The sequence below is a fragment of the Haemorhous mexicanus genome, chromosome 19 (assembly GCF_027477595.1).
Source record: "Haemorhous mexicanus isolate bHaeMex1 chromosome 19, bHaeMex1.pri, whole genome shotgun sequence".
NCBI lineage: Eukaryota > Metazoa > Chordata > Aves > Passeriformes > Fringillidae > Haemorhous > Haemorhous mexicanus.
Window position 1 is genome coordinate 2162805 of NC_082359.1, and position 25135 is coordinate 2187939.

The 25135-nt window shown below is 48.3% G+C and overlaps 1 protein-coding gene across 4 annotated transcripts in view; it reads right to left on the bottom strand.

Annotated features, from left to right (window-relative positions):
* RNFT2 (ring finger protein, transmembrane 2) overlaps nt 1–25116 on the bottom strand; it is a 28860-nt gene extending 3744 nt beyond the window's left edge. The window contains exons 1-9 of one of the 4 annotated variants that reach the window (XM_059863774.1): nt 24921–25114; nt 23471–23654; nt 22895–23155; nt 22689–22748; nt 17361–17839; nt 16586–16662; nt 14426–14526; nt 12217–12370; nt 3051–3200 (exon numbers count right to left, since the gene is read on the bottom strand). In XM_059863774.1, the coding sequence (XP_059719757.1) occupies nt 3051–3200; nt 12217–12370; nt 14426–14526; nt 16586–16662; nt 17361–17839; nt 22689–22735 (1008 nt within the window). In that variant the 5' untranslated portion in view covers nt 22736–22748; nt 22895–23155; nt 23471–23654; nt 24921–25114. Of the gene's footprint in view, nt 1–3050; nt 3201–12216; nt 12371–14425; nt 14527–16585; nt 16663–17360; nt 17840–22688; nt 23156–23470; nt 23655–24916 lie in introns of all 4 variants that reach the window. The other 3 variants (XM_059863775.1, XM_059863772.1, XM_059863773.1) reach the window with 3 other exon arrangements.
* Nucleotides 25117–25135: the final 19 nt, after the last annotated feature.

The window sequence follows — 25135 nt, forward strand, 5'->3', positions numbered from 1 at the left end:
TCCCAGTTTTTCCTGCTTGCTTTGCTTACAGCATGACTCCAATGCCTTTGCTCTGATGTCTCCCCTCTCCCAGCCCATATTCCCTCCTCCTTTCTTTCCCTCTGGAGCTCCCTGCACCCCCAAAAGCTGTCTCTTTCAGAGGGCAAACACCCTTTTCTCACCCATTTCTTGTTGTAGCAGCCATCACTTCACAGCTGGGTCACACACAGGGAGTGCTGCTGCTCAGGACAGGTAAAAAATCCAAGCTTGGTGCTGTGTGTATGAACAGCTGGGATTTCTCCACCAAAGCAGAGGCTCCTGGCTCCACAGGGCACACAGAGGCACCAGCACAGCTCCCAGCAGCCTCCTGGAAGTGCTCCTGCCCTTTGTGCAGGGAAGGGGACACAGCCCCAGCCCAGCCCTGGAATTTTGCCAGGAGCACAGGAGCTCTCAGTGCCAAATTGGCTTCTGTGGTTTTTCTAATGTGGTTTGTGGCTTTGCTAATGTGGACTCCTCTGGGGATGTTTTCAGTGTCTCAGGCAAGGAGCTGGACCTGCAGCCCTGGGGACTGGGACTGGGATGGGCACAGCCAGGGCTCTGTGCCCTGCACTGGCAGAGGAGCTCCCCCTTCCCTTCCACCTCCAGGCAAAGGCTTGGTGGGCACAGGGCTGACCCTGACCTGGACACAAACTTCCCAAAATAAAGCTGCTTCTCCAACCTAGATCACCCCAACACTCCCTATAAAGGCTTCACAGGACAGGAACATCAAATTAACCCCTAAGGAGCTGCTCCCACCTGTGCCAGGCCCTGAGGAGCCTCAGCTGGGCTCTCCTCCCACAGCCCCTGGGCCCAGCAGCTCCAGTTCAGCTCAGCCCTGGAGGTCTCAGCTCATGGCTGAGTGTCTCAGGCTGAAAATGCAAGATTTAGCTGGGGCTGTGTGCTCTATCCCCATCTGTCAGAGCTGGGGCAGTTCTCTGCTGTTCATGGGGCAGTTTGCTTTGTCTCTCCCACAGCCAATCCTCCCTCCAGGAGATCTCTGCTCTCCATGGCCACTGAGTGTCCCTGCATGGCTGATCAAATTCCATCATCCCAGGGGGAGATGCTCTGCCCAGGGGAGGAGCCAAGCATTCCTACCTGGATCCAATCTGCCCTGGGAACAGCACAGCAGCCTTTGCCCACTGCATTCCCAGAGGAGCAGCTTTCTCCTGCCCTGCATTCCCAGAGGGAGAGCAGGCCCATCTCCAGCAGCCCTGGAGCTGCAGAGGAAAACTCCTGCCTTGTGCAGGATCCCTGCTCCAGCAGAACCACAGCTGGCACTGCAGGAGGGCTGAGCCCCCCTGGGATGGGACTGTGCCACCACCCTGAGCCCCCCTGGGATGGGACTGTGCCACCACCCTGAGCCCCCCTGGGATGGGACTGTGCCACCACCCTGACCCACAGGGGGCCAGCTCCTGTTCTCACTCTGGCAGGGTTGTTTTGTATTACTGCATTTTTATTTTATTTTTATTTTTCCCTACTAAAGAACTGTTATTCCTACTCCCATATCTTTGCCTGAGGGCCCTTTAATTTCAAATCTTTAATAATTCAGACAGAGGGGGTTTCCATTCTTCTGCCCTCCTTAGCAGACACCAGTCTGTTCAAGCCATACACTGAGCTTTGAGCTGGGCTCTGAAGGTGCTGTGTCCAGGTGAGCTGTGCCTTGCTCCAGGTCGCCCTGCTCTGCCCCCCCAGCAGCTGGGGGAACTCCTCATCCTCCCCCTGAGCCTGCCTCACTGCTGGGCTCTGCCCTGCAGCTCCTGGGCTCTCTCTGCCCCTGGCTGGGGAGGCCCTTTCCTGCCAGCTGTGCTTTTGAGCTTGGCTCCCCTTGATCCAAGGAGCAGAATTCCCCAGCAGCACCCTCCCCCTCTGAGGGCTTCTCCAGGAGCAAGAAATGCCACCTGGAACTGCACCCCTTTTCCAGGGGTTGAGCTACTTTTGCAAGCAGGGGACAGGAAAGATCACTTGAAACCTGTTCTTGTCCACCTGTGCTCTGCAGGGAGGGGTGGATACTGCAGTGGGCCCAGGCAATGACACCTCTGAAAGGGCCACCAGACCCCCCCCCCAGCACAGGGAGAGGAGCAGGAAGGGGCTGGGGCTGGAGGGGTGTGCAGGGAGCTGCTCCTGACCTGGCACTGCTTGCTCTGCTCCTGGCTGGGGCTCAGGCCTGCTGTGACCACATCACCTCACTGGCCATGGCCTCCCCTGCCTGATTTGCTCACAAGAACTGTAAAGCCCTGGACAGGAGGGGCTGCAGGATCCTGTTCCTGCACAATGCTCTGTAATCCAGCACTGCTCTGCTCCTCTCAGCTGTTTCCAGCTTGGATCTATTCTCTGTTCTTCATTTTCAGGCTGCTCCTGCAGAGCCACAGGCACAGACAGGGATCTGGGATGGAGCAAGCCTGGCCCTTCTCAGAGGGGTGAACATCTGGTTTAACAGAGTTTGCTTCAGCTACTGCCCTGCCCCTGGGCAGGGTTTAACACACACCACTAGAAATGCAATTATTTCTACACCTGGGACTCCTCTGACTAAACCACACCCACTCATTTACATTTGTACCAACTCTGTGCTCCTATTTTTGAGGAAACCTGAACTGCTCCTGTCCATCACTTGTGTCAGCCAGAGCAGGGCCTGGAATGGGACCTGTTTTATGCAGGCAGGACTTGGCTGCTGCTTTCCCTCCCTGCTGCACTCAGAGCTGTGAGTGGCAGAGGAATCTTAGAGACAGCCAGGAGTGCCTGCAGCCTGTTCTGTGTGACACCTGGAGGTGTGCAGCCAGCCAGCACTGCTCCCCCAGGACCAGCTCCCCTTCTCCTGCAGCCTCTGCAGAGAGGGATTAGCAGAGCAGCAATGACTTCATGAGTCTGATGCAACCCTGGGAGCAGGCTCAGATCCTCCCCCAGCCCAGCAGTGCCCACATGCTTCGGCAGCTGAAGCAGGAGGTGCTCCTGGGCAGGGACAGCCACAAGCCAAAGGAGCATTTGTCCCTCCAGCTGTGCTGCTCCCAGGGGAATGCTGAGGAGGTGCTGCTCACCTTGCAGAGGCTGTACATGATGATGAGGATGCCACCCAGGAAGTAGCTGCTGGATGGATCATCCCCCATGATGTATTTGTACCACAGCTGGATGGGCACCAGGGAGCGGAACAGCTGGCTCAGCTCCTCAATAATCAGATAAAACTTTCCCTGCAAGACAACCAGGCAAGTGAGACAGGATTATTATCAGGAAGTCAAGAGAAGAACATTTAATTTGTGCAGGGCTGGTGTTCACTGATCACTGCACTGTTAAATAGTGCAGAGACCACACTCATGAGATGCAGCTTTCTCTGCAGCCCCTCAGCTCTGTGCCCAGAAAGGATGAATATCCCCTCATCCCTCCAGGGCTCAGCACAACACAAGCTGAACCAATCACTAAAATATTCAATTGTTTTTTTACTGTCAACTTAAAATTTGAAATCAATGAAATCTGCCATGCAGCATTTTGGAATTAAAAACTTTAGAGCAGGTTATGGATGGGCAATAAATTGTGTGTCTGGAAAATGCTGCAGAAAAACAAAGGTTAATATGGGATTGATTTGATGTAAATTGTAGGTATTATTATTAGTGAGAAAAGGAAAGCAAGCTTATCTCTGACCTTACACCCCCTCTGAAGGTACAGGGATTAAATGTAAAGTGACCCCAGTCTTCCTGACAACTTTTTAGGTAATCCCAAAGAATCAAATTAATTATGTCTGACAGCATCCTTCCCCTCCCCCTCAGGTGGGTGCTGGCTCTTGGGCAGTGCACAGGTACAAAAACTGGGGCTGGAAATTAAACCCTCAGGGCATTTAACACTCAAAGAGACCAAACCTTCCTGAACACCTCAAGGAAGGAAAGGCAGGGAGGGGGAAGTGTGCTGCTTGAAATGCTTCTCTCTCAAAAGAGACTCAAAGAATGGGCAACATCCTTTGTCCACCTTCACCGAAGCCTGAGTAAGTGTCCAATTTAGGGCCACCCCCAGCTTGTTTTGTCCCACGCTGTTTACAGGGACAGCTGGTGGCAAAGGAGCCCAGAAGGATGCTTAATCTGACACGACATTATCTGGGCTGAAAGATTTGGGTTTGTCCTGTCAAAATCCTTTTATCTGCTAAGCTCCTGGAGAAGGGGAAATTCCCCTGGAATTTTGCTGTGTTGTCCCAGTTAGCTCTGTCATCAGTGATGTCATCGCAGGCCAATCGCTAATTGCTGAGGTGGGGATGGGGATTGAGTCCTCGCAGCCGGGCTGGCAGCAGCCAGCGCCCTTCCCCGGGGGCTGCGATGAGATCACTGGCAGGCCATCCTGCTGCTCCCGACAATCCAATCCTCCCCGCAGCTCTGCTCATGAGCTCATGTCCCCCGGGACGCGAGTGAGGTCACACCAGCGGCTGCTATCGGACCCGGCTGCTTCCCTGCCCTCCCCATCCCCCCTCCAGCCCCATCCCCATTCTATCCCCATCCTATTCCCATCCCCATCCTATCTCCATCCCCATTCCCCTTCCATCCCCTCCCCATCCCAATCCCCCATCCCCATCCCCACCCCCCTCCAGCCCTATCCCATCCCCTCTCCATCCCCATTCTATCTCTATCCTCATTCCCACCGTATCCCTTCCCCTTCCCCTTCCCCATCCCCATCCCCCCTCCATGCCCACCCCATCCCCTCCCCGCACAACCCCGGGCAGCAGCCGCAGCACTCCGGGCTCGGGACCGCCCCCATTTATTCAATTAGCGCTCAGGCCTCCCCAGCCCGCGGCTGCGATGCAATCATGGTTTATTTTGGGCGTTGCTGGGGCAGAAATGACAACGCTGTCACCGTGTCCCTCCACAGGGCTCTGATGAAAGCTCCCAGCAAGATAAAGCAGCAAATTTTGCTTTCTGCTCTCATCCCTCCCACCCTCCGTCCCTGCTGCTGGCTGGGACAGGTCACTGCTTGCTGTCCCATTGCATCAGCCAGAGCTGCTGCATCCTGCATCCTGCTGCATCCCAGCTGGAACTCTGCTCCAACACAACCTCTGAGCACCAAAAGCCCCGAGTGCACATCTGTGAGCAAAGCTGGGCACAGCCCCAGGGCACAGCCAGGCTCTGGAGGTGGCAGTGGCAGCAAGTGACAAACTTCAGCATCCAACCACAACTTCTGCACCCTCCCCAGAGCTGCCAGAACTCCCTTATCTCCAGTTTCCAGTGGTAACTGCAGGGTAGCAGGATTTTTTAGCAGCTAGAAGTTTGGTGACAGCCCCCCAAGAGTGAAGTGATGTTTTAAGGGATGCATCCCTCCCTGCAGCTCCTTAGCAGCACCCACCTGACCATCAGTGTTGGTAGGTTTACAGTGATTCCAGCAGGGCAGCTGAGCATCACTTGAAGAGAACTAAAAACTTCAGGCATCTCAGTGCACCACAGCAGCCCCTTTTTGCAACTAGCAAAAGTGCCAGGAAATCAGAAATAATTCTACAAAGGGCTGATGCAGAAGTGAGGCCCTCCTTCTGAGCCAGAAGCTTGGAAAATGAGGATTGTTCCCGACAGTATCAGCAGTAAAATGCAGATTTCTGACAGCAGCAACTTACTGCAGACAGCACCCATCAGTGGGAAGCACACTCAACTCACCAGTCTGCCACTGCTCAGCTCTGTTATCTCTTGGCTATCTAGGTTACATTTTTCAAAGTAAAATCTTTGTCTCAGCTGTATTTTGCCTGAAAAAATTCTCCTAAAATACATCAATACATCAGCTTTTTTTTTTATTTCCTTCAAGATTAGAACTGTGTGTTATATGAAGAACAAACATAATTATTTCTCCTGTGCATCTGATTTGGTACTGCAGCTTGAAATAAGGCAAGGTCTGTCTCTGCCAGGTGAGTTTTCCTATGTCACAAAAATCCCTGTAAATCTGGGAATTTTCTCTGGAACACAGAGAGACTGAAGAGCTCTCTAAGATCAGCAGAATCTTTCTGGTGCAGGACTGGACAGTGTGGGAGCTGAACTGCAGACATTAAACGGGATATGACTTGGAATTATGGCTCCTGATGAGGGTGGGGGCAGGGACCAGCAGAAAGGCTCTGCTCCCATCAAGGGTTAATTAAGCCTGCCCAAGAAGTGAGGAGGGCAGTGCTGGCCCTGCTTCCTCTGAGGGAGCTGCTGCTGCTGCTATCAAACACTTCATTAGCACACGTGGGGAAGGGCTGTGCTGGGATCTAATTTTAGCAGCTCTGCTGATGAGCCTCAGATACCACATGGTGAAATTTTGATTCCTTTTTTTCAGAGCTCAGTTAAAAACACAACACAATGACTGGGGTATAACCCCCCCACTTTTCTGAACCTCCTTCACCACACAGAAATACCATTTCTATACTTCAAACCAAGCAGTTCTTTTGAAAGAGGGGAATTCAGCATTTTCCCACAACTGCACTTTCCCTCCTGTCCATGCAGAGTTTCAGGCTGTACTGCACTGACAGTTTTTGCATGGAATTTCTGGGTATTTTGTTACATCCTCACTACCTGATGGCAGATCTGCATCTTATCCTTTCCTGCCATTTGAGCCCTGCCCAGAGGAGCACATTCCTGGAATTTCTTCAGTCCCTTTCCAACATCAGCACTACAGAAAACACTTTTAAACCCCTTTATTTTCATGCTGCTGGCTGCCCTCAGGGACAGCTTTTCTGTGCATTTTCTAAATGAGAACCTGAGACACACAAAGACAAAGGTCAAGGCAAGGTTGTTCTGGTGTCCAAGCTGAGGGGCTGGGATTAGACTTTTCACAAAGCACTTCATTTTCTAGATCACATTACCATTAAAAGCTGAACCCCTGACTTCAGTTTGCAGCTCTACCTGACTTCTCTAGACTCACACAGGAATTACTTGGCAAAGTAAAGGACAGGATTTAATTCTCCAGTGTAGCAACTCAACTTGAACTTGTAGAATATTCCTCTTTGTTTCCTGTGAACTTTCCAGTTGCTGCAACAGCTTCTTTCAATCCCTCACCTTCATCCTTGGGGCATGGTGATGGAGGGGAGAAGTCTCACAGAAAAATAACATGGAACAGTGCAATTAAAAACTGAACCCCAAGCTGGACACAGCACAGGGGGCAGGCTGCAGCAGCAGAGGCAATGTTACCTCCCCCAGGGCCTGTGTGCAGCTCCTCTGCCATAAGCTGTGCCTCAGTGTGCCTCCCACCAGGCACAGAGAGGCACAGCAAGGACTGCCACGGTGCAATCAGAGTGGGGCAGGCAGCAGAAGTGAGAGAAGTTGCAATGAGGCAACTGCAAGGTGTGATTAGCACTCGAGGGAAGCTCCAAGTCTCACTTGCTCTGCTGCCAGCAGCAGCATTAGGGCATATTCTGAAACATGCTTGAAAAAGCTTTGGAGTCCTGCTGGCAATTTGGATCATAGGAGAGCAGGCTCTGCTGAGATTCCAGGTCATGGTGCCAACAGATCAAGTGCTGGGTAGGAGCAGCAAAACAGAGAAAATTCCCAGATTTACACAGCAAACAGCAGCGTGGCATGGAGGATGCTGGTGAAAATCCATGCAGGACTAATGAGGAGTAATGTCAAGGTGGGACTAGGGGGGAATTTGAGAATTTTAGTTACTGCACAATGCTTCTGAAAATCACATCTTTTGTATCTTAAAGTGGAAAGTTAAACTGGGAAAGCACTGAAGAGCAATGATTTTTTAAAAGTTCAGTAGCAGAGACTTGCAAAGCAAGTTTAGGGCAGGGGCAGAGGAGTCCCCACTCCTCAGTACCTGTTCTTGTGCTTCAATTAGTTTTTTAATTTTGTAAATAATGAATCCCACATTTCTGACTCTGAGACAGCACATCAATCCCAGCTGCAGCAGGGAAAAGTCCTTGCACAAGATCCTGGAGTTCCTGTGGCTCAAGAGGAGCCAAGCTCAGGCTGCTCCATGAAGAGTGACTCTGTTTGTGAGTGAGCTCCCCCAAAGAGAGGGGATGAGAGGATGGGCTGTCACCTGCCTGGGAACACCTCTTCAGCCACAAGAAATTCCACATTGCACAGACAAGGACCAGGAACACCTCTGCCTGGGTATTTTTTATTCAACATTATCTATGAGCCAGCTCCCAGTGAGTTTTTTATTTCTTCTGTATTCTTAGAGGACTCAAATACACCAAGAGACTTTTTCTCTCCCTTAGGACAAAAAAAAAAAAGGTGCAGTTCAGAAGGAAGATGAAAATTAATGTGCCAGGTTCCCTGGCAGAGCTGCGTCCATCTAGGACAGGAAATAGGATGTGCACCTGAAGAAGGTTTTTGGTCCCAGGTCCAAGTGCAGAATTTGCAATTGCTGCCAAATCCAGGCCAAGTTTTCTCTGACCAGACTTGATGAGATGGTACTTTAAAAATAAAAAGCACTAATGAAACAATTAACTGGAAAAAACCACCAAGCAAGTATGTTCAAAGCTGCAGTGAGGGTTCAATGTCACTGCTCTCCTTCTGCATTTTCACTCTCCTGGAAATGCAGTCCCCTGTAACTTGGCTCTGCACTGACCATGCACAGAAAATCCTCATTTAGGGCCTTTCTGATGTATTAAAATGTCCATGGTATCTCTGTCCCCTGCAGGGATAGGGACACAGATGCAAGAACTTGGAGTAGCAGTTTCTTACAGTCCTGTTTGGTTTGATTTCCTTTCTCCCTCCCCTCATGTTTCACTCACTTCTCCAGCTCAGACTGCTGACAACAACATGAGGAGGGGATGGGAGGCTTGCAGGCACCTGGGATTTCCTAAGTAAAATCTCTGGCAAGTGTGTCTTTTTATTATTTATTTCCTGATTTTGAATTCCACCCCCCTCAAGCTGTCATTCCTTAGCAGTGAAAATGAAAAGCTGCCCTTGATGTGTGCACAACAATGGAAGCCTCTGCAGGCCACATGGCTCCTGCAGTTTAATTTACTTTAATTCATTTTATATTGAACCAAATGATCTTATTTGCCTTTTTTAATGGAGAGCCTTCAGCCAAGCCCTCCCTTCCACAGGAATGATGAGCTCAGCTGTTACTGAAACCTGTCCCCAGCTCAGGGTCCCTGTCACAGCCTGGGGGCAGGGAGGGACACCTCCAGCACGGGTGGGATCCTCTGGAAACTCCCCAGAGCTCTGGGATCAGTCTGATGCTGGGGTTACCTTCCTCCTCCTGCTTTTCTCTCCAATCCACAAGCTCTTCTTTCCCTGCATTCCAGCTGGGCTGGAGTCTCACAGCCTCTCCTGGTGCCTCTGTTTTCCAGGTTGGTTTGGAACTTGGGAGAGTCTGGGGTTATTTTGTCAGAATTTCAGTCTCCCCTCATTCTTTGGAGGAGCTGCTCTGAATTTCTGAGTTACTCAGGCTTGGGGAACTCTGGTTGGTTGTACCCTCACAATAAAGCAGCTCTCATGCTTCACACCTCAAGTATGTGATGAGTTTTGCCCACTGTGCAAAGACAAACCTTTTCTGCCCCTCAATTTTAGTTCACTTTCTCTCAGTTAAAGCACAAACTGATGCTACAAACCACAAAAGTTTCCAACAAAAATTGTCCTTCCTGTGATGGGTCCCACTAGGGAAACATGACCCAGGTACTCTGGATGGGGGGAACTGAGTGTTCTGACCCAGATTTTTCATGTGTTTACTTTCAAAATGAAAAGATGCATCCAACTGATGAAAGCAGAGTTTAGAGCTATTCACTGCTGTCACTGATGGGATCATCTGTTCACTGATGGAACAAAGTAATGTACAGCTGACACTAAACTGTAAGCACAATTGGAAAGAAGGATTATATTCCAAATTCATCTTGACAGACTGGAGAAATGGTCTGGAAAACAAGGAGGGAATGAAGACAGTCCAGAAGAGAATAACAAGATCTGGAATCAACAATCTCTGAGAAAAGACCCAAAAAATTGTTGGGAGCTCAGTCTACAGACAAGAGTGAGGGGAGATATAGAGACTGATAAATAAAAGCAAAACCCACACAGTATTCAGAGAAAACCAGGATCCCAAGGAACAGCAGAAAAAGCCAGACTAGCTTTGCAAGTGCCTTTGAACTTCCAAACTGAGGAAAATCCAAAGAGCCAGCTCAGAGGCTCCTGAGTGCAGGATGATTAAAGTTCCCCACATCCCATCCAAGGGCAAGCTTTAGGATCTATTGCTGACTGCCAGCAGCTGAGGATTAAATCCCTGGGTGCTGAACTCCAGCCCTGAGTGCAGCAATCTCCACCTCAGGCTCTCTACCAGGGGAGCAAGAGGCTGAGTGGTTAAATTGGCACAAAACTTTCTCACTATGCAGAAATACCCACCTTGAAAAAATCGAGCTCTGCTGAGTTAAATTCATATTCCTCCAGCAGGCTGTTACTATTAAATGACAACTACCCAGAAGTTCATAAACTCCAAGCTGGGCTTCAGGCAGAAATACTGCTTGGAGGACATTGGGAGGAAGAGAATAACTTTGTATCTGGCAAGCATTCAGAGAAAAAAACTTGATAAAAATTTTGGTCAAAGTTAATGCGCACAAATTGCACCAGAAGAGTTCAAAGTGAGCAAAAGGTTCCATTTAAATCCTCACCTGTGCAGGCCAGGGGTCAGCAGGCTTAGGGCAGGAGCTCAGCTATGTGATCACCAATTACCATTTCCACGGTGTCCTGTGGCTCTCCTGCAGCCCTCCCATCCCAGTTTGATCTTGCTCAGTTTGTTACATCTCCTCCTTGGCTGGGTTAAAGGCTGCAGAATGGGGGAGAGAACCCCCAAACCAAACCCAGATCTGGTGGTGGGTGCCAGCAGTGCCAGGGGACAGCGAGACCACTCCCAACATCCTCAGACAAAAAGGGGCTTAAAAAAAGGGAGACACATTGCTCTCCAGAAAAAGGTATTAAAAATGAAGCATCTGTGCTCTGAGTCATTACAGGCCCTTGACAGATGTGATCCTACCAGCCTCTCACTGGAGCTGCAAATAAAGACCCCTTCCCTTTCTTCTCTCCAGACAAGGATTAATGAGTACTTGGGATGGCTCTCAGACAAGCAAGCAAAGGCTGTGAACCTTTTCCAACACTGCCATTTATCTTGGGAGGACTATTCACATCACTTCTCCCTCCCTCCCCAGCCTGGATTATGCTCTGACCCAGCACATTAATCTCCCAAAATATAATAATAATAATAGAAGGGGGGGGGGGGAAAAGCTGGACAATTGCCAGAATTAAATTAATAACCATCTCAGATAGCCCTGCTGTGCAGGAACAAACTGCTCAACTCCCCTGCCACCCATGTCATTTCTAAGTAAAACTATTCCCAGTTTAGATACCCCCTGAAGTGCCCTGCCTGAGACTTTCAGCAATTACTGCTGGTACCTGGCATCTGCAGAGTGCCTTCCATCCCAGCAGCTGCCAGAGGTTCTTTTCTGAATGCAAATAATACACATTGCTACAGCTGCCCCTGGAATGGGGACACTGCTGAGTGGAGGGAGATGTAAAATAAAAACACATCAAAAGGTGTTTTGAATGAGAGAGAGAAACTTTTACAAGTTAGGCTTAGTCTACATGTGGTTTCATAAACATTTAAATATGTGAAGCATTTAATTAATTTTCTTTCTTCCATGGTTAGAACTGGTGCTGCCTTTTGTGACTTCAGTTTAACCCAGTTACTTCTTTGACCCAAGTGGGAAGCCAAAGAGAGAAATATTTGCAATTTCTTCCCAGATAATGAAGAGGTTCCTACTTCAGAAATAAGAATTTACAGAGATTACTCAGAAAACAAGACTTGAAGTCAATGAGAAAAGCAGTTATCTGGCTGCTAGCACTGACCCCTCCTCAGGCACTGCTCACCTCACCTCCCTGGACTGGAATCACTGCTGGTAGTACCAAACCCTTGCTCAGGTCTGTGATGGCTCAAAAAGCACCCCTCAATCCCAGGTGACTTTCTGCCAAAGATTTAGCAACAGATTTTAATGTTTTTATTCTTCCATCCATATTTGGCCCTAGCACAGGGTGCCCAGAGCAGCTGTGGCTGCCCCTGGATCCCTGGCAGTGTCCCAGGCCAGGCTGGACAGGACTTGGAGCAGCCTGGGACAGTGGGAGGTGTCCCTGCCATGGCAGGGGTGGCTCTGGGTGGGATTTAAGGTCCCTTCCCTCCCAAACCATTCCCTGATTCTCTGACTCCATGCTGCAAAAGTGTGGTGAAGGTATCAGACTGTCAAAGACAAAGGTCTGTGCCCCAAGAAGAGTCTCCTACCTTTGACTTGACAGCGAGGATGATCTTGGGCAGGGCCACCACGAGGCATTTCAGGGCAATGGTGAGGTACTTCAGCACAAAGTCTGCAATGCCCACAATCCACATCAGGTCAAAGAAGTCCAGCCTGTCCAGGTTGGGTTTCAGGAATATTAGGCTGAAAGAGACACCAAAGCTCAAATACCACTGAGGAGAAGGTTGCTCAAGCTCCTTGTAGCCACTGCTGGCTGGAGAGAGCCCAGCAAGTGCCCTGAACTTCAGGGAAGTTCTCAAGGGCAAGAGGAGGAAGACACACAAATCAGCTCTGGGCTTCCTCTGGGACTCCTGACTCTGCTCTTGCTCACTTCTACAGGGGTCAGCAGGTTTGCCCAGTGTCACAAAACAGAGCCCAGGCACCCACAAAGTCTGTTTGGAAGCCAGCAGTGTCCACAACTGCCTTTCCCACTGCCTGGGGGGCTGACAGTGCCCTCAGTGCACACTGTGAGATCTGGGTGTCACAGCTTGTCCTGGCAAGTCCTGCTCAGAACAGTCCTGCTTCCCTGGCCAAGGGAGCACCCCCACAGCCCCTGGGGCTGCTCTGTCACAGGGGAACAGTCCCCAAACCTACTGGGCACATCAAACAAAGGGGTGACACAGGAAACCCTGCACCAGCAGGGCAGAAAGGTGAGAACTTCACACGTGTCCTGCTCTGACAGTGCCACTGCCTGAAGCACAACAAGGGCTGGGCTCTGTTAATACTCTTACCTGAACCAAAGATCCAAAAATTAATGCCCCTTACATAATGTCATTGACTGGGCTGAACATTTGCTGTTTGAAAAAGTGGAGTCTGGGACAGCTGAATTTCACCCAGCAATGGGCAGCAGCTGCTGGCCTGAGCAATAATGAGAACTAGACCCTAGTCAGGCTGAAAAAACAGGATTCACCTTCAGGGTATTTACCTGCTAAGGCCTCGTGGTAGAAAGCAAAAACTTCATAGGAAAAAAAACAAACAAAAGGAAAAAAAAAGCAAAAAAAAAAGCAAAGTAAAGTAACCAACCCAAAACAAAAAGCCTGAACATGAAATTAAAATACTCACAACACTGGCACAGCACAACAGGTAAAATTACACCCTAAAAACAGAAACAGAATCAGAGACTTTACTACTATTCATGCACTAGAAACAAGAAAAAAAATCAAGAAGTGAAAAATGAAAGAAAGAAACAGAACTGAAGCAGACATTTCTAATTTGACAAGCCTGGCTTGTGAATAGCCCCAGGTCTGGCAAGCAAGAGATACACCAGCCTGAGCCTGACAGCACTGCAGCACTCACAGGAACAGGGCTTCTCCTGGAGCTGGGGCCCAGCCTGCCCAGTGGTAATAAAGCACACTCTAAACTGGCTGTAAGATGGCCCCAAATTGTTTAAATCCCTTTATTTTAGATGATTAAGCCTTTATTTTGAACTGGTCTTATTCATGTTTTTAACCTTGGCCACCTTCTCAGAGACACCCTGTCACCCTGTGTGCAAACATTTCACTTCCAGACCTTTCTGCCATTCCTGTTCCTCCTTTTCCACTCCCTCCCACAAGCTCCATCCAGACAATCCCATGGCTTGGCCTCTCCCCTTCAGCCCCACATTCAAACCCTCTCAGCTCACCCCCTTTCTCTGCCTCCTACCTGTGATTATTCCTGTCTGCTTTATATTAAGTTGGGATTCAAACCCATGAGCAGAACCCTTTCTGTATTTGAGAACTAACTCAGTCAGGATTTGAAAGGCAAGGCCATTTTGATTACCTCAGATCCAAGTGCCCTGAGAACACTGGGGTAAAAAACTGCTATTTCATCTCCTGTCCTGCACTCCAGTCTGGACAGACTGAAGAGGAAAATCAGTTCCTCATCTGCCTCTGACCCCTGCCCTTGATGTTCAGCTGCAGTGCTCACAATGGGAATTCAGAGGGCATTTTTGGAAAGGATCCACTCTGCTTTGAAACCATCACACCCTGACCCAGCCATCTGCTTATGTCCTTTATCCTTGACAGGAGCATAATCCATGCTAAGGTGACACACACAGATCCTTTTCCTGCACTGGAAGGTATCACCAAGATGAAGCAAAGACAGCAGATCCTTTAGGGGCACACAGTTCCTCCCACAGTGTGGGGGAGAAGTGGGCTTCCCTCTTTTCCCCCCTGGCAATGATCACCTGCTCCCAGCCTGTGCAATGCAGATTTTGCTCACCTGTTGTAGAGCTGCTGAGAGCTGAATGTGTAAAGCAAGTACAGGGTGTTTCCAGTGAGGAAGGCCAGGATCCAGAAGACAACCAGCACTGATCTCTTCTCCTGAGCAAGGGAAAAAAAGGAGCAGAGTTACTGCAGCTCAGAGTCTCAAGACTTGAGCTGAGCCTTCAACTGCTGAAAAACCCAACCCAGGGGATGCAGATATGTAACAAAGTGCTCAGTAATTAGTTATTTACACAGGATTAAGAAGTAGTCTGCAAGGTAAAGACATCTATAAACACAAGCAGAAATGCCTCTCACTCCTGTAACCTTTTCAATGGAAATGAATTGAAATAAGCTGGTGAAAATGACAGAATTACTTGCAGAATGCATCTTCAAAGCTGGGATCTTTCTTGGGACACCTAAAATCTCCTGTTAGTTAAAATGCAGATTTAAAAAAGTCCATTCCACTTGTTGTCCTAAATTCTGAGCTGTCACCTGGCTGGAGTGACAATTCATGATGTTTTATAGGGGTGTTTTATAAAAAGACCCAAAGTCATCAGTGGAAGGCTCAGCTAAATCAAATACACCCCACCACCACATGCATCACATCTGGGTGTTATCCTAAAGCATGGGGGTTCTGGAACATTCCTTTTTGACTGAACAAATAATTAAAGATCAAAAGAAGTGGAAATTTTGCATTTCAACATATATGGAATGGTACAGACAAGCTGGATGGCAGAAGACACTGTCCTGGGTCTTGGCCCTCGGTAACTTTGGGGAGTAAATTTTACTCCTGAGAGAAAAACACCCACCATTTTTCTTGTGAGCTGATTTATTAAGAAAGGAGGTCTCTGTAGCTGTTCAGCAGCCAGGCCTGCTGTGCTGAGATTTAAAGCAGGCAGATCAAGGGGCACACTGCTGGAAGGGCAGAGGTGCAGAGTGCAAGGCAGCAGCAATCTGTTACTGGGCTGTGCCACTGATCTGCTCACTCAGTGCTGGATCTCACTGATTCCACTGCTGCTGGCAGAGACAGGCATGCACTTGTGCCACCCATTTTGTAATCTGGACAACAAAGCAATTCTAGCTTTGTGCTTTTAGTGCTGTTGAATTGTTCTCCTGACACAGAAGATCAGGAGACCTGAAAAGATCTGCTGGTTTCTTTACATTTTAAGCATATTAATGCCCAGAGCATTATAAAGCTACTAGCAAGCAATACAAAATCTTCCAGCTGAACATCTCAAAGTATTATCTAAATGCTAATAAGCTCCATCTCATCATTAAGAAGTCAAATAGGCTTCAGCCATCTCTGCTGTACATGATGGGAAAGCCAAGGTGCAGAGAAGTGCTGGAACAGGCACAGCCAGGCAGAGGGAAATGCAGATGACAACATCCCTGACCTGTCCTTTTTGTTTTACTCCGCCACATTTCACAAAAAAGCAGGACAGAGACTTTGGGAGAGCATCAGTGGGGAGAGGCAGGAAGGAGAAGACAGATCTGTGCACATATAAATGCATTCAGCCCTACACTGCAATCAAAGGTTTGTCACAGATGCCATTTTGTGCATGGAAAATTATGTTTGCTGGGAACAGAAACGTTGGAATCCAAAATGCAGGGAATTCTCAGAACTTTGGGCCTGTTAGCCAAAGCTTAGAATTAAACACAGGATTTGTTTTGAGACCTTGGAAAAGGCTTCCAAACTGAGGTGCTAGAAGTGAGAATGTGGATTTATAGTTTGAAGCAGCGACACGTTAAGTGGAGGAAAGTTTGGAGTTTTATAGTTTAAGACATAGAAAAAATAAAAGTAGTTACAAAGGTAAACAAGGAGTTTAGAATGTAGTACTGTAGGTCTGTGTGTCATAACATGATCAGCTAAGAAAGCTTACACTGTAGCATGACTCCATAAGATGAAAGTCCATAAGGACTGAGTCAAAAACATAAATATCCTTGTTAGCAGTGTTTTATTAGTCAATAAATCCTTAAAAGGTCTTGTGACCTTCTGAACCACCTTCTGACCTTCACACATCCTGTAAAGACGTGAGCTGAACTCAGCCTTCCTATTTATGCAGAAAATAAGAAAATAAATGGCATCATCTCAAAAAACCTCAGAGGTCCTGTCTCTAACTCATTCAAAACTCCTTGAAAAATCCCCATACAGAAAAAAGCAAAATGCCAGACTCACCTTCAGTGCCACCTGCTCTCGGAGTGTGGAGTTGGCGTAGGCAAAGGTGCTGGCCATGCCAATGCACACAGCAATTCCTGCAGGGAAAAGCTCGGTCAGGGACAAACTGCTGATGCTGTTCGACTTGATTTCACACCCACCACCCTCCCTGTGAGACAGGAGCCTCCCAACCCTTCTGTGCCACACAGAAAGCTTTGCTGTCACCAGGGTAAGCTCTCCCCATCCCTCCTAGAGAGAGCTCTGAGGGAGAAGCCTTGGTAACAGCCTGAGGAATGTCAGGGAGAAATCAGGGAAAGGAACAGCACTGGTCAGGACAGGAAAGAGTTGGATCTGACCCAGATGAACACAGCTTGGACTGAAAGCAGGGGGAATTTATCACATGCATTATCAAATGCATTTGAGTATGTTCCCTTCATGCCAGACTGCATCTGGACACTGAAACGTGCATAAATGTATCAGATATCACAGCCTGATAAAGTTTCCCAACCACCCTCTAATCACAGCTCAAAAAGGATGGATACATCAGATATCAGAGCCTGATAAAGTTTCCCAACCACCCTCTAATCACAGCTCAAAAAGGATGGATACATCAGATATCCGAGCCTGATAAAGTTTCCCAACCACCCTCTAATCACAGCTCAAAAAGGATGGATACATCAGATATCAGAGCCTGATAAAGTTTCCCAACAACCCTCTAATCACAGCTCAAAAAGGATGGATGCACCAGGCATCACACCCTCTAACCACAGCCCAAAAAGCTCCGACAAACGCTCACCAAGCTTGTGCTGGAAACAAACTTTAGCCAGGAGGATCAGGATGAAGGGAAGCCCCTTCTGCAGCCACCCGACGACAGCCTTGAGCTCCGAGAGAGCCGGGGCCGGCGTTCCGGCCGGCTCCTCGGCGCCCTCCTCGCCGTGCCCGTGCCGCTCGCCGCCGGCCATGTGCAGCAGCGAGGAGCCGCGGTGGTGCCCGTGCTGGAAGGGATGCGCCGGGGCCCGGTGGTGGAACGGGGCCCCCTCGGCCCGGCCGGCGCCCTCGTCCCTCGGGGCTGGCATCTGGATGAAGACCTCTCCCCCTCCGGGGGCCGAGCCCAGCACCAGCCCCGCCGGGAAGGGCGCGGCGGCGATGGAGGCCGCGGGGATGCCGGCCAGCCCCGAGAAGAGCTGCTGAGGGGAGGCGGCCTCGGCCTTGAGGCTCTCGAACACGCCGCTCTCGTCCACGCTGGCCTCCGAGCTCAGCGTCTGGCTCCGGCTCCTGCAGCGGGCACAGACCCCGGGATTCAGTCAAAGAAGGGTACAGACCCCAGGGATTCAGTCAAAAAAGGGTACAGACCCCAGGGATTCAGTCAAAACAAGGCACAGACAAAACGGGGTACAGACTCAGGGATTCAGCCAAACCAGGTATACAGACCACACGGATTCAGCCAAAATGGGGCACAGAACCAGGGATTCAGCTAAAACGGGGCACAGACCCCAAGGATTCGGCCAAAACGGGGCACAGACCCCAGGGATTCAGCCAAAATGGGATACAGACCCAGGGATTCAGCCAAAATGGGGCACAGACCCCAAGGATTCAGCCAAAACGGGGCACAGACCCCAGGATTCAGCCAAAACGGGGCATAGACCCCAGGGATTCAGTCAAAACGGGGCACAGACCCCAGGGATTCAGCCAAAATGGGGCACAGACCCCAGGGATTCAGCCAAAATGGGGTACAGACCCCAGGGATTCAGCCAAAATGGGGTACAGACCCAGGGATTCAGCCAAAATGGGTGCACAGACCCCAAGGATTCAGCCAAAAAGGGTTCACAGACCCCAAGGATTCAGCTAAAACGGGGCACAGACCCCAGGGATTCAGTCAAAACGGGGCACAGACCCCAGGGATTCAGCCAAAATGGGGTACAGACCCAGGGATTCAGTCAAAATGGGTGCACAGACCCCAAGGATTCAGCCAAAATGGGGCACAGACCCCAAGGATTCAGCCAAAACGGGGAACAGACCCCAGGATTCAGCCAAAATGGGTCCACAGACCCCAAGGATTCAGACAAAACGGGGCACAGACCCCAAGGATTCAGCCAAAACGGGGCACAGACCCCAGGGATTCAGCTAAAACGGGGCACAGACCCCAGGGATTCAGTCAAAATGGGGTACAGACCCCAGGGATTCAGCCAAAATGGGGTACAGACCCTGGGATTCAGCCAAAATGGGGCACAGAACCAGGGATTCAGCCAAAATGGGTGCACAGACCCCAGGGATTCAGCTAAAACGGGGCACAGACCCCAGGGATTCAGTCAAAATGGGGCACAGACCCAGGGATTCAGCCAAAATGGGATACAGACCCCAGGGATTCAGCCAAAATAGGTGCACAGACCCCAAGGATTCAGCCAAAACGGGGCACAGACCCAGGGATTCAGCCAAAATGGGGTACAGACCCAGGGATTCAGCCAAAATGGGGCACAGACCCCAGGGATTCAGCCAAAACGGGGAACAGACCCCAGGATTCAGCCAAAACAGGGCACAGACCCAGGGATTCAGCCAAAATGGGGTACAGACCCAGGGATTCAGCCAAAATGGGGTACAGACCCAGGGATTCAGCCAAAATGGGATACAGACCCAGAGATTCAGCCAAAATGGGTGCACAGACCCAGGGATTCAGCCAAAATGGGGCACAGACCCAGGGATTCAGCCAAAATGGGGCACAGACCCCAGGGATTCAGCCAAAATGGGGCACAGACCCCAGGGATTCAGTCAAAATGGGTGCACAGACCCAGGGATTCAGCCAAAAAGGGTGCACAGACCCCAAGGATTCAGCCAAAATGGGGCACAGACCCCAGGGATTCAGCCAAAATGGGGCACAGAACCAGGGATTCAGCCAAAATGGGGTACAGACCCCAGGGATTCAGCCAAAATAGGTGCACAGACCCAGGGATTCAGCCAAAATGGGTGCACAGACCCAGGGATTCAGCCAAATTGGGATACAGACCCCAGGGATTCAGCCAAAACGGGACACAGAACCAGGTGCTGGTTCAGCCCAGCCCTCAGTGCAGTGATTCCTCACACTCTCTGTTGTTGGTTAGGGGTTTATGTACAAATGCTGAATGGGATGGGGCTGCTGGGGAATGGTCTCAAGCTGTTTGTTTTGCTGCATCAGTCTCATTACAAGGTTAGGACAATGGGAAGATGCCACAGCTCATGTTCTCGGCAGTAGCCAAAGAACTCAGTGTTACAACTCACTTAAAAGTGTTTTGACCAATCACACAAAGCAGAAGCACATTGACAGTAGCTCCATCCAACCACTACAAGCACACACACTTTGGTTAAACAATGCCTGCTTATTTCAAATACAATACCTGCTTGTAAACATGAAAACACAATGCACAGAGCTCCATTATTAAGCTGAGAACTCCCTAATATCTCGCTAGATAAACTTTTCTGCTGCTTAGGGAGTTATTCTAGACAAGCATTAATACACAGACCATTGTCCTTACTTTCTACATCTCATACAACTTTTCTGCTGACAAATCGTATGGCAGCTGCTTAGCTCTAATCACAGCTCTGCTGCCTCTGAGGCCTGCCTTCTGCAGCTCTCCCAAACCCCTCTGATTTTAAGGATGCCCACTCAGAACACCAAGGTCTCCATATGCTTTTATGTATTTTCTGTCAAGAAGTCACAGCTGCACAACTGGAGGCCAGTAACCAGACCAGAGAGCCTCTCCAGACCTGACCAGAACACATCAGCTCCCTCAAACACTCTGCTTGCTTTTGGAAAAAACAAAGAAATAATACATCCAATACCAAATCCAGCATCTTCTATAATGATTTGGGTACTTAAAGAAAAACATACAAAACCTCATGGAACCTGATGCAGCACCACCAAGTCCAGTCATACTATAAACAAACAAACTAACCAGGCTAACTCAAAGCAATGACCTACCCCCAAAATCCTCTGTCTTTATTTTGGGACAATCACCACCTGCCCCCTGATGAATTGCACCAGAAGAGACAGAGTCACCAGGGGAAGAGAAGCACTGAGAGCTGCTTTGTATGTCCCTGATCTGACACAAAAGCGTGTTGGAATACAGCCAGATTCCAAAAAGAAAATTTAAATACCTTTATCGTGACATCAAAAGACAACAGGGATTTTTTTTCTTCACTAGAAGTCAATACAAGGAAAGTTTAGGTGACAGGGAGCAATGCAGGTAACAAGAATATGATCACCAGGCAGTAAATACCTGACAGACAGCAAACACTTCTCTAAGCTGCAAAAGCAGAGTAAACAATAAACAAACCCCAGCAAGAGGCAAAGCCCACAAGCAAGGCGAGGTGCAGAGCTTTGGTCTCTCCTGATTTGAATCCTGGGAGATCTCTAACTTTAGGAACAGCAGTTACAAGCTGAGACAGCACACCCAGGGCCCTCAACCCTCTCTCCCCCATGTGTTCCAAAGCCTCCCCAGGGCACAGAGCTCTGCCTTTCACCCCACTCTGGGGACACCCTCAAACCTCTCTGGCCAAACCTTCCCACTAAGCAAACTCCTAATAAGGCTTTTTGTGGCTGCACCCCATTCCCACTGCATCTCCACAGGCTCCTGCAGGGATCAAGTCAACAAGACATTGCACTCCTCGTTCTGGTCCAAAATATTCATCAGCCAGGCCTTTAAATTCACACCTAACATTGGAACTCAGGGTGGTACACACAGCTTAGGGCTGGGAATGTAACAAACAGCCTGGGAGGAACCCAGGGCTACAAATACACAACTATCCAAACTATTAAAACACACAACTATTCCAAACTATCCTTTGGAATAATATTGCCAGGATACACAAGTGTGCTTTCAGCAGGAAGGAATTAATCTGTGACATATTTATAAACAAACAAGGTTTGTTTGGTGAAATTGTGTGGCTGCTGAAGTTAACAGAAGACCTGCGGCAACAGCATTTCCTTCTACAGTTAGAAAAACTTCAGCCTCTGTTCCTGTCTATGTATTTACCCTGTTAAAAATCAGAAGCATCATGCAGGAAAAAACCTGAAGATGGCTTTCTTTCCACCTGAAATTAAGAATGGTACCATGCTAGCAACGGCCATGACATAAGGCTTCAACTCTAACTGCAAAACCACTATAGAAAATAAAATATTTACTAATGACCTTTCACTTATACTCTCAGCTCAAACAGAGCAATGAAATTTGTTGGTTCCATCTCTGTCTTGAAGTAATTAGATTAGTTTCTTCTTTAGGAATAAAATTAAAAAAGTCATACTCTAACTCTGGGAAAGCACCAGGGAATATTTAGTACCAGAACAACAACAGTGGCAAGGCTCCCTTGCTGATAATTACAGAAACAAATTAGAGGTATTCTAAATACTCACATACATGAAGATAGATACAGACTCTGGGAAGTTGCAAAGGGTCACCCAAACTCTTCATAAAACACTAAGGCAGAGTAGCTGGGAGCTTCAGACCAGCAGACTTTTTAAACACCTCAGTCAGAGAAGTGTGAATGGTTCCTGTTCACACAGGTCCATCCTTGCACACTGACAGTGCTCAGGGTTCCATGAATCCATCCCTCCTCCAGAGCTCCACAGTCCTGCCCATGCTCAGCCAGCTGTCTGCCAGCTGGGCCATCCTGGGTCACCCTGAAACACTGTGGCTGGCAGCAATCAGTGAGTGACAGCAAGGAGAAAAGTAAACTTGTCTCTAGAATCCCCAGACTCGAGCAGAGAGGCCGGCCACACCACACACACAGGAATTTGACTTTCTCAATTTTGAGCTTTCAACTTCTAAAACACCCCTTATGTCACATTAAGCCTTTTCCTGACCCAGAGATGGGGCAACTGAGAGGAGTTTTTAAAACTTTTATTCTATTTTCAGTCTCATGAGAAGGGTGAGACAATACAGATGTTATAATTCACACCATCCCAATCAGAAGCCAACCATTTCCTAATTACAATACACTGTAAGCGTTTCTTGGCCTAACAGCTTTTGCCACAAGAAAAATGTGAAGAATGTGTCTGGGTCAGAAAAAGGCTTAATCTGACAGCCCTACTCTTCATCCAGAACCCTCCTTTTGGGAGAGGAGCCTGGAGGGAAGGAGAAGGGGAAGGATTTACCTTTCAGGAGGCACGCTGTCCGTGTTGCTGCTGTGCCGCCTCTGCATTTTCCTCAAAACCCTAAAACACAGCACGCTCAACATGAACCCTGTGGCTCAGCAAATCCCAGAGTGGCTACTGGCACAGGCTCTGGGGGCAGAGGGCAGTGGGACCCGCTCAGCTGGGGACATGGCTGGCAGCAATCATTTGCTTCTGTGACACAGCACCTGGAGCTCCCATTTGTTTCTCAGCATCCTTGAAGGGACGGCTTTGAATGGCAAATGGGGGCACACAGGTGTCCAGGCTGGGCAGGAGTCAGTCAGGTCCCCTCCTGCAGGAAGTGGCAGTCACCAGGAGGGATGGCATGTCCTGGCAAGGGACATGGGGACACCTAACAGTGGCTCCCGAGGTGACACGTGATTCAACAGCCTCTGGGGAAATGAGATCCCATCTTGCTTTTCTGCAGGAACTTGCTCTGCAAGGCAAAACTGAGAGAGAAGAAGAAAATGTGTAAACATTTTAAATGAAAAAAATACTATTAGCTCATGGCAATATTCTTTTAAACAAGCAACTCATTCATCTACAGAACTCATCTACAGAAATACCATTTGCAAAGTCTGGACAATAGGCCCAGAGTAAAATAGCTACTTAATAAAATGTACAGACTAAGATCTAAATACTCTTGAATTTAAAAGGTTATAACATTATTCATAACACATGTCAATGTATACATAGGTGTGCAGCCCATATGTAAAGGCACAGTGGCTCTGGGAAGGTTTGCCAGCTGTCTCAAAGCACAGTACCTGGAGAAAAGCTTTATCCAGAGCTGAAAGGTGCCACTGTGGCACAGACGGAAGCTCAGGAGCGTGCAGACATTCACAGATGGAGCACCTCAGACAGTCCAGCACAGTCCAGATTTCAAACTCAGCCCAGGTCCTTCCAGGCAGTGACCGTCAGCACCTGGCCCTGGTGCTCACACAGGGACACCTGGAGGAAGCACACACAGAGAGCAATTTTCAGCAGAGCACAAAGAGTTTTACCTCTGCACGTCCCTGGGAAAGGCAGAGAGGTGCCGGAAGCTTCGGTGCTTCAAGCCCTGCCCATGGGCATGGCCCAGCAAAGCTGTTTTCCTGTGGGATTGGCACCTGCAGCCCAGCTGCCCACACTGGCACTCCCTGGGAGCGCTCCCAGAGCTGTGCTCTGCCTTCACCGTGTGCACACACACCTCTGTGTGTGTGTGTGTGTCTGTAATAATACAGACATAAATGTAATTATATATACATGCCCTTGCATCACAGACCATATGGCCCATATATTGGCCCACAATATATACTTTACATATCCATCTATACATACACATATGTACAAATGCATGTGTGTATACATATATACATGTATGTGTATGCACATCTATATACACATATATAGATGTATAGATAATGATCTGTTAATGCATACCTACATAGCCATCTATTAACAATCCTATACATATATACATGCATATAGACATATATATACAGACATATCTATTAATACAGTTCTATATATACATACATACATAGTATACATATCTAGATATACATACATATCTATGTATAGGTATAGATACATGTATATACACTTATATACAGACATATTTATTAATACAGTTCTATATATACATACATATACACATCTATATATAGACACACATACACATTGTATACATATATATGTATACTTATACATATATAAATATCTATTAATAAGTTTCTATACCTATACATACATATATACATCTCTCTATATAGACATAAACATGGTATACATCTATAGATTTATACCTATATACATTTATATAGATGTATATACATATATATACAGATATATCTATTAGTACCACTCTATACATATACATACATATACACACATATATATATACACACACATATATACATAGTATACATATATAGGTATGCATACGTGTATATACATCTATAGATATATACACAGTATACATATACAGATATACATACATATACATATATATATGTATAGGTACACATACATATACATATAGAAATATCTATTAATACGGTTCTATACCTATACATACATCTATATCTATGCATACATATATACATGGTATACATCTATAGATATATACATATATACACACAGATACATATATACACATCTATACATACACACACACTTATATATATATGTATGTATGTATATAAATTAAAACCATACAACTCTATGCGTACACACCTATATACATGCACACATAATCCAGGCCTTTTTTCCGGTTAGGTGGGGGATGGAGGTTCCCGCTGGAATCCGTGGCGCGGTGCCCCGTACCCAGCGGCTCGGCCCGGTGCCGGTGGTGCCGGTGGTGCCGGTGGTGCCGGTGGTGCCGGTGGTGCCGGTGGTGCCGGTGGTGCCGCCCCGCGCACGCCCCGCCGCCGTTTCCGGCCGCCCCGCCC